The sequence below is a fragment of the Penaeus vannamei genome, chromosome 7 (assembly GCF_042767895.1).
Source record: "Penaeus vannamei isolate JL-2024 chromosome 7, ASM4276789v1, whole genome shotgun sequence".
Classification (NCBI taxonomy): domain Eukaryota; kingdom Metazoa; phylum Arthropoda; class Malacostraca; order Decapoda; family Penaeidae; genus Penaeus; species Penaeus vannamei.
In genome coordinates, this window is record NC_091555.1 from 32,716,009 (window position 1) to 32,726,008 (window position 10,000).

The 10,000-nt window shown below is 42.1% G+C and overlaps 4 protein-coding genes across 4 annotated transcripts in view; all 4 read right to left on the reverse strand.

Moving 5' to 3' along the window:
* Nucleotides 1-3,817: 3,817 nt before the first annotated feature.
* LOC113815753 (uncharacterized) lies at nucleotides 3,818-6,464 on the reverse strand. The gene is made up of 5 exons (XM_070123336.1): nucleotides 6,405-6,464; nucleotides 5,490-6,293; nucleotides 5,039-5,347; nucleotides 4,418-4,647; nucleotides 3,818-4,328 (listed from the first exon to the last, which is right to left on the reverse strand). Exons 1-5 carry the CDS (start codon nucleotides 6,462-6,464, stop codon nucleotides 3,818-3,820), a joined length of 1,914 nt encoding a protein of 637 aa, XP_069979437.1.
* Nucleotides 6,465-6,553: 89 nt separating this feature from the next.
* LOC113815755 (rac guanine nucleotide exchange factor JJ-like) lies at nucleotides 6,554-7,820 on the reverse strand. The gene is made up of 2 exons (XM_070123337.1): nucleotides 7,629-7,820; nucleotides 6,554-7,567 (listed from the first exon to the last, which is right to left on the reverse strand). Exons 1-2 carry the CDS (start codon nucleotides 7,818-7,820, stop codon nucleotides 6,554-6,556), a joined length of 1,206 nt encoding a protein of 401 aa, XP_069979438.1.
* A 77-nt stretch (nucleotides 7,821-7,897) lies between these two features.
* LOC113815756 (rac guanine nucleotide exchange factor JJ) lies at nucleotides 7,898-9,376 on the reverse strand. Its single transcript, XM_070123338.1, has 3 exons — nucleotides 9,044-9,376; nucleotides 8,704-8,944; nucleotides 7,898-8,658 (listed from the first exon to the last, which is right to left on the reverse strand). Exons 1-3 carry the CDS (start codon nucleotides 9,374-9,376, stop codon nucleotides 7,898-7,900), a joined length of 1,335 nt encoding a protein of 444 aa, XP_069979439.1.
* Nucleotides 9,377-9,535: 159 nt separating this feature from the next.
* Nucleotides 9,536-10,000, reverse strand: part of LOC138862162 (uncharacterized) — an 8,268-nt gene continuing 7,803 nt past the window's right edge. Inside the window, exon 5 of the mRNA XM_070123339.1 lies at nucleotides 9,536-9,921. Coding sequence (XP_069979440.1) covers nucleotides 9,536-9,921 — 386 coding nt within the window. The remainder of the gene's footprint in view (nucleotides 9,922-10,000) is intronic.

The window sequence follows — 10,000 nt, forward strand, 5'->3', positions numbered from 1 at the left end:
TAATACTGAATGGTGTTGGAGGTAATACTGAATGGTGTTGGAGGTAATATTGAATGGTGTTGGAGGTAATACTGAATGGTGTTGGAGGTAATACTGAATGGTGTTGGAGGTAATACTGAATGGTGTTGGAGGTAATATTAAATGGTGTTGGAGGTAATATTGAATGGTGTTGGAGGTAATACTGAATGGTGTTGGAGGTAATACTGAATGGTGTTGGAGGTAATACTGAATGGTGTTGGAGGTAATATTGAATGGTGTTGGAGGTAATACTGAATGGTGTTGGAGGTAATACTGAATGGTGTTGGAGGTAATACTGAATGGTGTTGGAGGTAATATTAAATGGTGTTGGAGGTAATATTGAATGTTGTTCGAGGTAATATTGAATGGTGTTGCAGGTAATATTGAATGGTGTTGGAGATAACATTGAATGGTGTTGGAGGTAATATTGAATGGTGTTGGAAGTAATATTGAATAGTGTTCGAGGTAATATTAAATGGTGTTGGAGGTAATATTGAATGGTGTTGCAGGTAATATTGAATGGTGTTGGAGGTAATATTGAATGGTGTTGCAGGTAATATTGAATGGTGTTGGAGGTAATATTGAATGGTGTTGGAGGTAATATTGAATGGTGTTGGAGGTAATATTAAATGGTGTTGCAGGTAATATTGAATGGTGTTGGAGATAACATTGAATGGTGTTGGAGGTAATATTGAATGGTGTTGCAGGTAATATTGAATGGTGTTGGAGATAACATTGAATGGTGTTGGAGGTAATATTGAATGGTGTTGGAGGTAATATTAAATGGTGTTGCAGGTAATATTGAATGGTGTTGGAGATAACATTGAATGGTGTTGGAGGTAATATTGAATGGTGTTGCAGGTAATATTGAATGGTGTTGGAGGTAACATTGAATGGTGTTGGAGGTAATATTGAATGGTGTTGGAGGTAACATTGAATGGTGTTGGAGGTAACATTGAATGGTGTTGGAGGTAATATTGAATGGTGTTGGAAGTAATATTGAATAGTGTTCGAGGTAATATTAAATGGTGTTGGAGGTAATATTGAATGGTGTTGCAGGTAATATTGAATGGTGTTGGAGGTAATATTGAATGGTGTTGGAGGTAATATTGAATGGTGTTGCAGGTAATATTGAATGGTGTTGGAGGTAATATTGAATGGTGTTGGAGGTAATATTGAATGGTGTTGGAGGTAATATTGAATGGTGTTGGAGGTAACATTGAATGGTGTTGGAGGTAATATTGAATGGTGTTGGAGGTAACATTGAATGGTGTTGGAGGTAATATTGAATGGTGTTGGAAGTAATATTGAATAGTGTTCGAGGTAATATTAAATGGTGTTGGAGGTAATATTGAATGGTGTTGCAGGTAATATTGAATGGTGTTGGAGGTAATATTGAATGGTGTTGGAGGTAATATTGAATGGTCTTGGAGGTAATATTGAATGGTGTTGGAGGTAATATTGAATGGTGTTGGAGGTAATATTGAATGGTGTTGCAGGTAATATTGAATGGTGTTGGAGGTAATATTGAATGGTGTTGGAGGTAATATTGAATGGTGTTGCAGGTAATATTGAATGGTGTTGGAGGTAATATTGAATGGTGTTGGAAGTAATATTGAATAGTGTTCGAGGTAATATTAAATGGTGTTGGAGGTAATATTGAATGGTGTTGGAGGTAATATTGAATGGTGTTGGAAGTAATATTGAATAGTGTTCGAGGTAATATTAAATGGTGTTGGAGGTAATATTGAATGGTGTTGGAAGTAATATTGAATAGTGTTCGAGGTAATATTAAATGGTGTTGGAGGTAATATTGAATGGTGTTGGAGGTAATATTGAATGGTGTTGGAAGTAATATTGAATAGTGTTCGAGGTAATATTAAATGGTGTTGGAGGTAATATTGAATGGTGTTGGAAGTAATATTGAATAGTGTTCGAGGTAATATTAAATGGTGTTGGAGGTAATATTGAATGGTGTTGGAGGTAATATTGAATGGTGTTGGAGGTAATATTGAATGGTGTTGGAGGTAATATTGAATGGTGTTGGAGGTAATATTGAATGGTGTTGGAGGTAATATTGAATGGTGTTGGAGGTAATACTGAATGGTGTTGGAGATAACATTGAATGGTGTTGGAGGTAATATTGAATGGTGTTGGAGGTAATATTAAATGGTGTTGGAGGTAATACTGAATGGTGTTGGAGATAACATTGAATGGTGTTGGAGGTAATATTGAATGGTGTTGCAGGTAATATTGAATGGTGTTGGAGATAACATTGAATGGTGTTGGAGGTAATATTGAATGGTGTTGGAGGTAATATTGAATGGTGTTGCAGGTAATATTGAATGGTGTTGGAGATAACATTGAATGGTGTTGGAGGTAATATTGAATGGTGTTGGAGGTAATATTGAATGGTGTTGGAGGTAATATTGAATGGTGTTGGAGGTAACATTGAATGGTGTTGGAGGTAATATTGAATGGTGTTGGAGGTAATATTGAATGGTGTTGGAGGTAATATTGAATGGTGTTGGAGGTAATATTGAATGTTGTTGGAGGTAATATTGAATGGTGTTGGAGGTAATATTGAATGGTGTTGGAGGTAATACTGAATGGTGTTGGAGGTAATAATGAATGGTGTTGGAGGTAATATTGAATGGTGTTGGAGGTAATATTGAATGGTGTTGGAGGTAATACTGAATGGTGTTGGAGGTAATACTGAATGGTGTTGGAGGTAATACTGAATGGTGTTGGAGGTAATACTGAATGGTGTTGGAGGTAATATTGAATGCTGTTGGAGGTAATGATGAATGGTGTTGGAGGTAATACTGAATGGTGTTGGAGGTAATAATGAATGGTGTTGGAGGTAATATTGAATGGTGTTGGAGGTAATATTGAATGGTGTTGGAGGTAATACTGAATGGTGTTGGAGGTAATACTGAATGGTGTTGGAGGTAATATTGAATGCTGTTGGAGGTAATATTGAATGGTGTTGGAGGTAATATTGAATGGTGTTGGAGATAACATTGAATGGTGTTGGAGGTAATACTGAATGGTGTTGGAGGTAATAATGAATGCTGTTGGAGGTAATATTGAATGGTGTTGGAGGTAATATTGAATGGTGTTGGAGGTAATACTGAATGGTGTTGGAGGTAATATTGAATGGTGTTGCAGGTAATATTAAATGGTGTCGAGGGTAATATTGAATGGTGTTCGAGTTAATATTGAATGGTGTTGGAGGTAATATTGAATGGTGTTCGAGGTAATATTGAATGGTGTTGCAGGTAAAATTGAATGGTGTTGGAGATAACATTGAATGGTGTTGGAGGTAATACTGAATGGTGTTGGAGGTAATATTGAATGGTGTTGGAGGTAATATTGAATGGTGTTGGAGGTAATGCTAAATGGTGTTGGAGGTAATGCTAAATGGTGTTGGAGGTAATGCTAAATGGCGTTGGAGGTACTGTTGGCTGGTGTTGGAGGTAAAGCTAAATGGTGTTGGAGGTAATGCAAAATGGTGTTGGAGGTAATGCTAAATGGTGTTGGAGGTAATGTTGACTGGTGTTGGAGGTAATGCTAAATGGTTTTGGGAGTAATGTAGGCTGGTGTTGGAGTAATGTTGCCTGGTGTTGGCGGTAATGACTGATGTTTTAGGTAATGTTGGTTGGTGTTGTAGGTAATGTTGGTTGGTGTTGGAGGTAATGTCGAGGGGTGTTGGAGGTAATGTTAGTTGGTGTTGGAGGTAATGTTGACTGGTGTTGGAAGTAATATTGAATGGTATTGGAGGTAATGCTAAATGGTGTTAGAAGTAATATTGGATGGTGTTGGAGGTAATGTTGGATGGTGTTGGAGTAATGTTGACTGGTGCTGGAGGAAATGTTGATTGGTGTTGGAGGTAATGTTGGATGGTGTTGGAGGTGATGTTGACTGGTGTTGGAGGTAATGTTGGATGGTGTTGGAGGTGATGTTGACTGGTGTTGGAGGTAATGGTGACTAGTGTTGGAGGTAATGTTGACTGGTGTTGGTAATAATGTTGATTGGTGTTGGAGTTGGTGTCTGGTATTGTAGGTAATGTTGCTTGGTGGAGATAATGTTGGCTGGTGTTGGAGGTGATGTTGGCTGGTGTTGGAGGTGATGTTGGTGTTGGAGATAATGTTGACTGGTGTTGGAGATAATGTTGGTTGGTGTTGGAGGTAATGTTCACTGGTGTTGAAGATGATGTTAGTTGGTGTTGTAGGTAATGCTGGTTGGTGCTGGAGGTAATATTGACTGGTTTTGGAGGTAACGTTAGTTGGCGTTGGAGGTTATGTTGACTGGTATCGGAGATAATATTGGTTGGTGTTAGATATAATGTTGGTTGGTGTTAGAGGTAATCTTGGTTGGTGTTGGAGGTAATGCTGACTGGTGTTGATGATAATGTTGGCTGGTGTTGGAGATAATGTTAGTTGGTGGTGGTGATAATGTTGATTGGTGTTGGAGGTGGTGTTGGCTGGTGTTGGAGGTAATGTAAATGTTGAAGGTAATGATAGTGTTGGAGGTGATGGCTGGTTTTGGAGGTAATGTTGGTTGGTGTTGGAGGTGATGTTGGCAGTTGTTGGAGGTGATGTTGGCTGGTGTTGGAGGTAATGTCAACTGGTGTTGGAGATAATGTTAGTTGGTGTTGTAGATAATGTTGGTTGGTGTTGGAGATAATGTTGGTTGGTGTTGTAGGTTGTGTTGGTTGGTGTTGGAGGTAATGTTAGTTGGTGTTGTAGGTAAAGTTGGTTGGTGTTGCTGATAACGTTGGCTGGTGTTGGGGGTAATGTTGGTTGGTTTTGGAGGTAATGTTGCATGGTGTTGGAGGTGATGTTGGCTGGTGTTGGAGGTGATGTTGGCTGGTGTTGGAGGTAATGTTGACTGGTGTTGGAGGTAATGTTGACTGGTGTTGGAGGTAATGTTGACTGGTGTTGGAGGTAATGTTGACTGGTGTTGGAGGTTATGTTGACTGGTGTTGGAGGTAATGTTGACTGGTGTTGGAGGTCACGTTTGCTGGTGTTGGAGGTAATGTTGACTGTTGTTGGAGATTATGTTTGCTGGTGTTGGATGTGATATTGGCTGGTGTTGGAGGCAATGTTGATTGGTGTTGGGGGTAATGTTTGCTGGTGTTGGAGGTGATGTTGACTGGTGTTGGAGGTAAAGTTGACTGGTGTTGGAGGTATTGTTGACTGGTGTTGGAGGTAATGCTGACTGGTGTTGGAGGTAATGTTTCCTGGTGTTGGAGGTAATGTTTGCTGGTGTTGGAAACAATGTTTATTGGTGTTGGAGATAATGTTGGTGTTGGAGATAATGTTGGCTGGTATTGGAAATTATGTTAGTTGGTGTTGGAGATGATGTTGGTTGGTGTTGGAAATAATATTATTTGGTGTTGGAGATAATGTTGGTTGGTGTTGGAGGTGATGTTGACTGGTGTTGGAGGTAATGTTGAATGTTGTTGCAGGCAATGTTGGCTGGTGTTGAAGGTAATGTTGACTGGTGTTGGTGGTAATAGTGACTAGTGTTGGAGGTAATGTTGGCTGGTGTTGAAGGTGATGTTGACTGGTGATGGAGGTAAAGTTGGTTGGTGTTGGAGGTAAAGTTGGCTGGTGTTGGAGGTAAAGTTGGTTGGTGTTGGAGGTAATGTTGACTAGTGTTGGAGGTAATGTTGACTGGTGTTGGAGGCAATGTTGACTGGTGTTGGAGGTAATGTTGACTGGTGCTGAAGGTAATGTTTGCTGGTGTAGAAAGTGATGCTGACTATTGTTGGAGGTAATGTTGACTGGTGTTGGAGGCAATGTTGGCTGGTATTGGAGGTAATGGTGATTGGTGTTGGAGGTAATGTTGACTGGTGTTGGAGGTAATGTTGACTGTTGTTGGAGGTAATGTTGAGTGGTGTTAGTGGTAATTTTGAATGGTGTTGGAGGTAATGTTAACTGGTGTTGGAGCTGATGTTGACTGGTGTTGGAGGTAATGTTGGCTTGTGTTAGAGGTGATGTTGGCTTGTGTTGGAGGTAATGATGAATGGTGTTAGAGGTAATGTTGGCTGTTGTTGAAGGTGATGTTGGCTTGTGTTGGAGGTGAGGTTGACTGGTGTTGGAGGTGATGTTGACTGGTGTTGGAGTTAATGTTGGCTGGTGTTGAAGGCGATGTTGGCGGGTGTTGGAGGTAATGCTGACTGGTGTTGGAAGTGATGTTGACCGGTGTTGGAGGTAAAGTTGACTGGTGTTGGAGGTAATGTTGACTGGTGTTGGAGGTAATGTTGACTGGTGTTGGAAGTAATGTTAATTGGTGTTGGAAGTAATGTTTGTTGGTGTTGGAGGTAATGTTGACTGGTGTTGGGTGTAATGTTGGCTTGTGTTGGAGGTAATGTTAGCTGGTGTTGAAGGCGATGTTGGCTGGTGTTGAAGGTGATACTGGCTGGTGTTGAAAGTCATGTTGGCTTGTGTTGGAGGTAATTTTGGCTTGTGTTGGAAGTAATGTTGGCTGGTGTTGAAGGTGATGTTGGTTGGTGTTGAAGGTGATGCTAGCTGGTGTTGGAGGTAATGTTGACTGGTGTTGGAGGTGATGTTGACTGGTGTTGGAGGTGATGACTGGTGTTGGAGGTAATGTTGACTGGTCTTGGAGTTAATGTTGACTGGTGTTGGAGGTAATGTTGACTGGTGTTGGCGATTATGTTGAATGGTGTTGGAGGTAATGTTGGCTTCTGTTGGAGGTAATGTTGGATGGTGTTGAAGGCGATGTTGGCTGGTGTTGAAGGTGATGTTGGCTGGTGTTGATGGTGATGTTGGTTGGTGTTGTAGGTAATGTTGACTGGTGCTGGAGGTAATGTTGAATGATATTGGAGGTAATGTTGACTGGTGTAGGAGGTAATATTGAATGGTGTTGGAGGTAATGTTGACTGGTGTTGAAGGTGATATTGGCTGGTGTTGGAGGTAATGTTGACATGTGTTGGAGGTAATGTTGACTGGTGTTGGAGGTGATGTTGAATGGTTTTGGATGTAATGTTGGCTTGTGTTGAAGGTAATGTTGGCTGGTGTTGAAGGCGATGTTGACTGGTGTTGAAGGTGATGTTGGCTGGTGTTGGAGGTGATGTTGACTGGTGTTGGAGGTGATATTGACTGGTGTTGGAGCTAATGTTGACTGGTGTTGGAGGTAATGTTGACTGGTGTTGGAGGTAATGTTGACTGGTGTTGAAGGTGATGTTGAATGGTTTTGGATGTAGTGTTGGCTTGTGTTGGAGGTAATGTTGGCTGGTGTTGAAGGCGATGTTGGCTGGTGTTGGAGGTGATGTTGACTGATGTTGGAGGTAATGTTGAATGGTGTTGAAGGCGATGTTGACTGGTGTTGAAGGTGATGTTGACTGGTGTTGGAGGTAATGTTGGCTTGTGTTGGAGGTAATGTTGACTAATGTTGAATGTTGACTGGTCTTGAAGGTGATTTTGACTGGTGTTGAAGGTGATGTTGGCTGGTGTTGGAGGTAATGCTGACTGGTGTTAGAGGTGATGTTGACTGGTTTTGGAGGTAATGTTGACTGGTACTGGAGGTAATGTTAATTGGTGTTGGAGGGAAGGTTGACTGGTGTTGGAGGTAATGTTAACTGGTGTTGGAGGTGATGTTGACCGGTGTTGGAGGTAATGTTGACTGGTGTTAGAGGTAATGTTGACTGGTATTGGAGGTAATGTTAACTGGTGTTGGAGGTAATGTTGGCTTGTGTTGGAAGTAATGTTGGCTGGTGTTGAAGGCGGTGTTGGTTGGTGTTGAAGGTGATGCTGGCTGGTGTTGAAGGTCATGTTGACTGGTGTTGGAGGTAATGTTAACTGGTGTTGTAAGTAATGCTGACTAGTACTGGAGGTAATGTTGGTTTGTGTTAGAGGTAATGTTGGCTGGTGTTGAAGGAGATGTTGGCTGGTGTTGAAGGTGATACTGGCTGATGTTGAAGGTCATGTTGACTGGTGTTGGAGGTAATGTTGACTGGTGTTGGAGGTAATGTTGACTGGTGTTGGAGGTAATGTTCACTGGTGTTGGAGATTATGTTGAATGGTGTTGGAGTTAATGTTGGCTTGTGTTGTACGTAATGTTGGCTGGTGTTGAAGGCGATGTTGGCTGGTATTGAAGGTGATGTTGGCTGGTGTTTAAGGTGATGTTGGTTGGTGTAGGTAATGTTGACTGGTGTTGTAGGTAATGTTGACTGGTGTTGTAGGTAATGTTGACTGGTGTTGGAGGTAATGTTGGCTGGCTTTGAAGGCGATGTTGGCTGGTGTTGGAAGTGATGTTGGCTGGTGTTGAACGCGATGTTGGTTAGTGTTGAAAGTGATGTTGGTTGGTGTTGGAGGTGATGTTGGTTGGTGTTGAAGCTGATATTGGTTGGTGTTGTATGTAATGTTAGCTTGTGTTGGAGGTAATGTTGCCTGGTGTTGGAGGTAATGTTGGCTGGTGTTGAAGGCGATGTTGGCTGATGTTGGAAGTGATGTTGGCTGGTGTTGAAGGTAATGTTGGCTGGTGTTGAAGGTGATGTTGGTTGGTGTTGGAGGTAATGTTGGCTTGTGTTGGAGGTAATGTTGACTGGTGTTGAAGGTGATGTTGGCTGGTGTTGGAGGTAATGTCGACTGGTCTTGAAGGTAATGTTGGCTGATGGTGAAACTGATGTTGGCTGCTGTTGGAATTAATGTTTACTGGTGTTGAAGGTGGTGTTGGTTGGTGTTGGAGGTAATGTTGACTGGTGTTGAATGCGGTGTTGGCTGGTGTTGGAGGTGATGTTGACATGTGTTGGAGGTGATGTTGACTGGTGTTGGAGGTAATGTTGACTGGTGTTAGAGGTAATGTTGGCTGGCGTTGGAGGTAAAGTTGACTGGTGTTGGAGGTGATGTTGAATGGTGTTGGAGGTAATGTTGGCTGGTGTTGAAGGCGATGTTGGCTGGTGTTGAAGGTGATGACTGGTGTTGGAGGTGATGTTGAATGGTGTTGGAGGTAATGTTGGCTTGTGTTGGAGGTAATGTTGGCTGGTGTTGAAGGCGATGTTGGCTGGTGTTGAAGGTGATGTTGACTGGTGTTGGAGGTAATGTTGACTGGTGTTGGAGGTGATGTTGACTGGTGTTGTAGGTAATGTTGGCTTGTGTTGGAGGTAATGTTGGTTTTTGTTGGAGGTAATGTTGGGTGGTGTTGAAGGCGATATTGGTTGGTGTTGAAGGTGATGTTGGCTGGTGTTGAAGGTAATGGTGACTGGTGTTGGAGGTAATGTTGTCTGGTGTTGGAGGTAATGTTGGCCTGTGTTAGAGGTAATGTTGGCTTGTGTTGGAGGTAATGTTGGCTGGTGTTGAAGGCGATGTTGGTTGGTGTTGAAAGTCATGTTGGCTGGTGTTGAAGGTAATGTTGACTGGTGTTGGAGGTAATGTTGACTGGTATTGGAGATGATGTTGACTGATGTTGGAGGTAATGTTGACTGGTGTTGGAGATTTTGTTGAATGGTGTTGGAGGTAATGTTGACTTGTGTTGGAGGTAATGTTGGCTAGTGTTGAAGGCGATGTTGGCTGGTGTTGGAAGTGATGTTGGCTGGTGTTGAAGGCGATGTTGAATGGTGTTGGAAGTAATGTTGGCTTGTGTTGGAGGGGATGTTGGCTGGTGTTGGAAGTAATGTTGGCTTGTGTTGAAGGTGATGTTGGAGGTGATGTTGGCTGGTGTTGAAGGTGATGTTGGTTGGTGTTGGAGGTAATGTTGTCTTGTGTTGGAGATAATGTCGACTGGTGTTGAAGGTAATGTTGACTGTTGTTGGAGGCAATGTTGGCTGGTATTGGAGGTAATGTTGACTAGTGTTGGAGGTGATGTTGACTGGAGTTGGAGATAATGTTGGCTGGTGTTGGAGGTAATGTTGACTGGTGTTGGAGGTGATGTTGACTGGTGTTGGAGGTAATGTTGGCTTGTGTTGGAGGTAATGTTGGCTGGTGTTGAAGGCGATGTTGGCTGGTGTTGGAGG

What these genes read in the sequence shown, in the direction of transcription:
- LOC113815753 (XM_070123336.1), bottom strand. Translation starts at nt 6,464, where the DNA reads ATGACTTTCAACACCAGCCAGTATCACCTTCAACACCAGCCAACATCG. An exon ending in AACACCAGCCAACATTGCCT is followed by an intron (nt 5,348 to 5,489) that starts GCAACAACATTC and finishes TTCCAATACCAG; the next exon opens with CCAACATTATCTCCAACACC. An exon ending in TACCTCCAACACCAGCAAAC is followed by an intron (nt 4,648 to 5,038) that starts GTGACCTCCAAC and finishes CTCCAACACCAG; the next exon opens with TTGACATTACCTCCAACACC.
- LOC113815755 (XM_070123337.1), bottom strand. Translation starts at nt 7,820, where the DNA reads ATGACCTTCAACACCAGCCAGCATCACCTTCAACACCAACCAACACCG. An exon ending in CAACATCACCTCCAACACCA is followed by an intron (nt 7,568 to 7,628) that starts GTTAACATTACC and finishes CATTACCTCCAG; the next exon opens with TACCAGTCAACATTACCTCC.
- LOC113815756 (XM_070123338.1), bottom strand. Translation starts at nt 9,376, where the DNA reads ATGACTTTCAACACCAACCAACATCGCCTTCAACACCAGCCAACATTA. An exon ending in CTTCAACACCAGCCAACATC is followed by an intron (nt 8,945 to 9,043) that starts GCCTTCAACACC and finishes CTTCAACACCAG; the next exon opens with CCAACATCGCCTTCAACACC. An exon ending in CAACACCACCTTCAACACCA is followed by an intron (nt 8,659 to 8,703) that starts GTAAACATTAAT and finishes TTTCACCATCAG; the next exon opens with CCAACATTACCTTCAAGACC.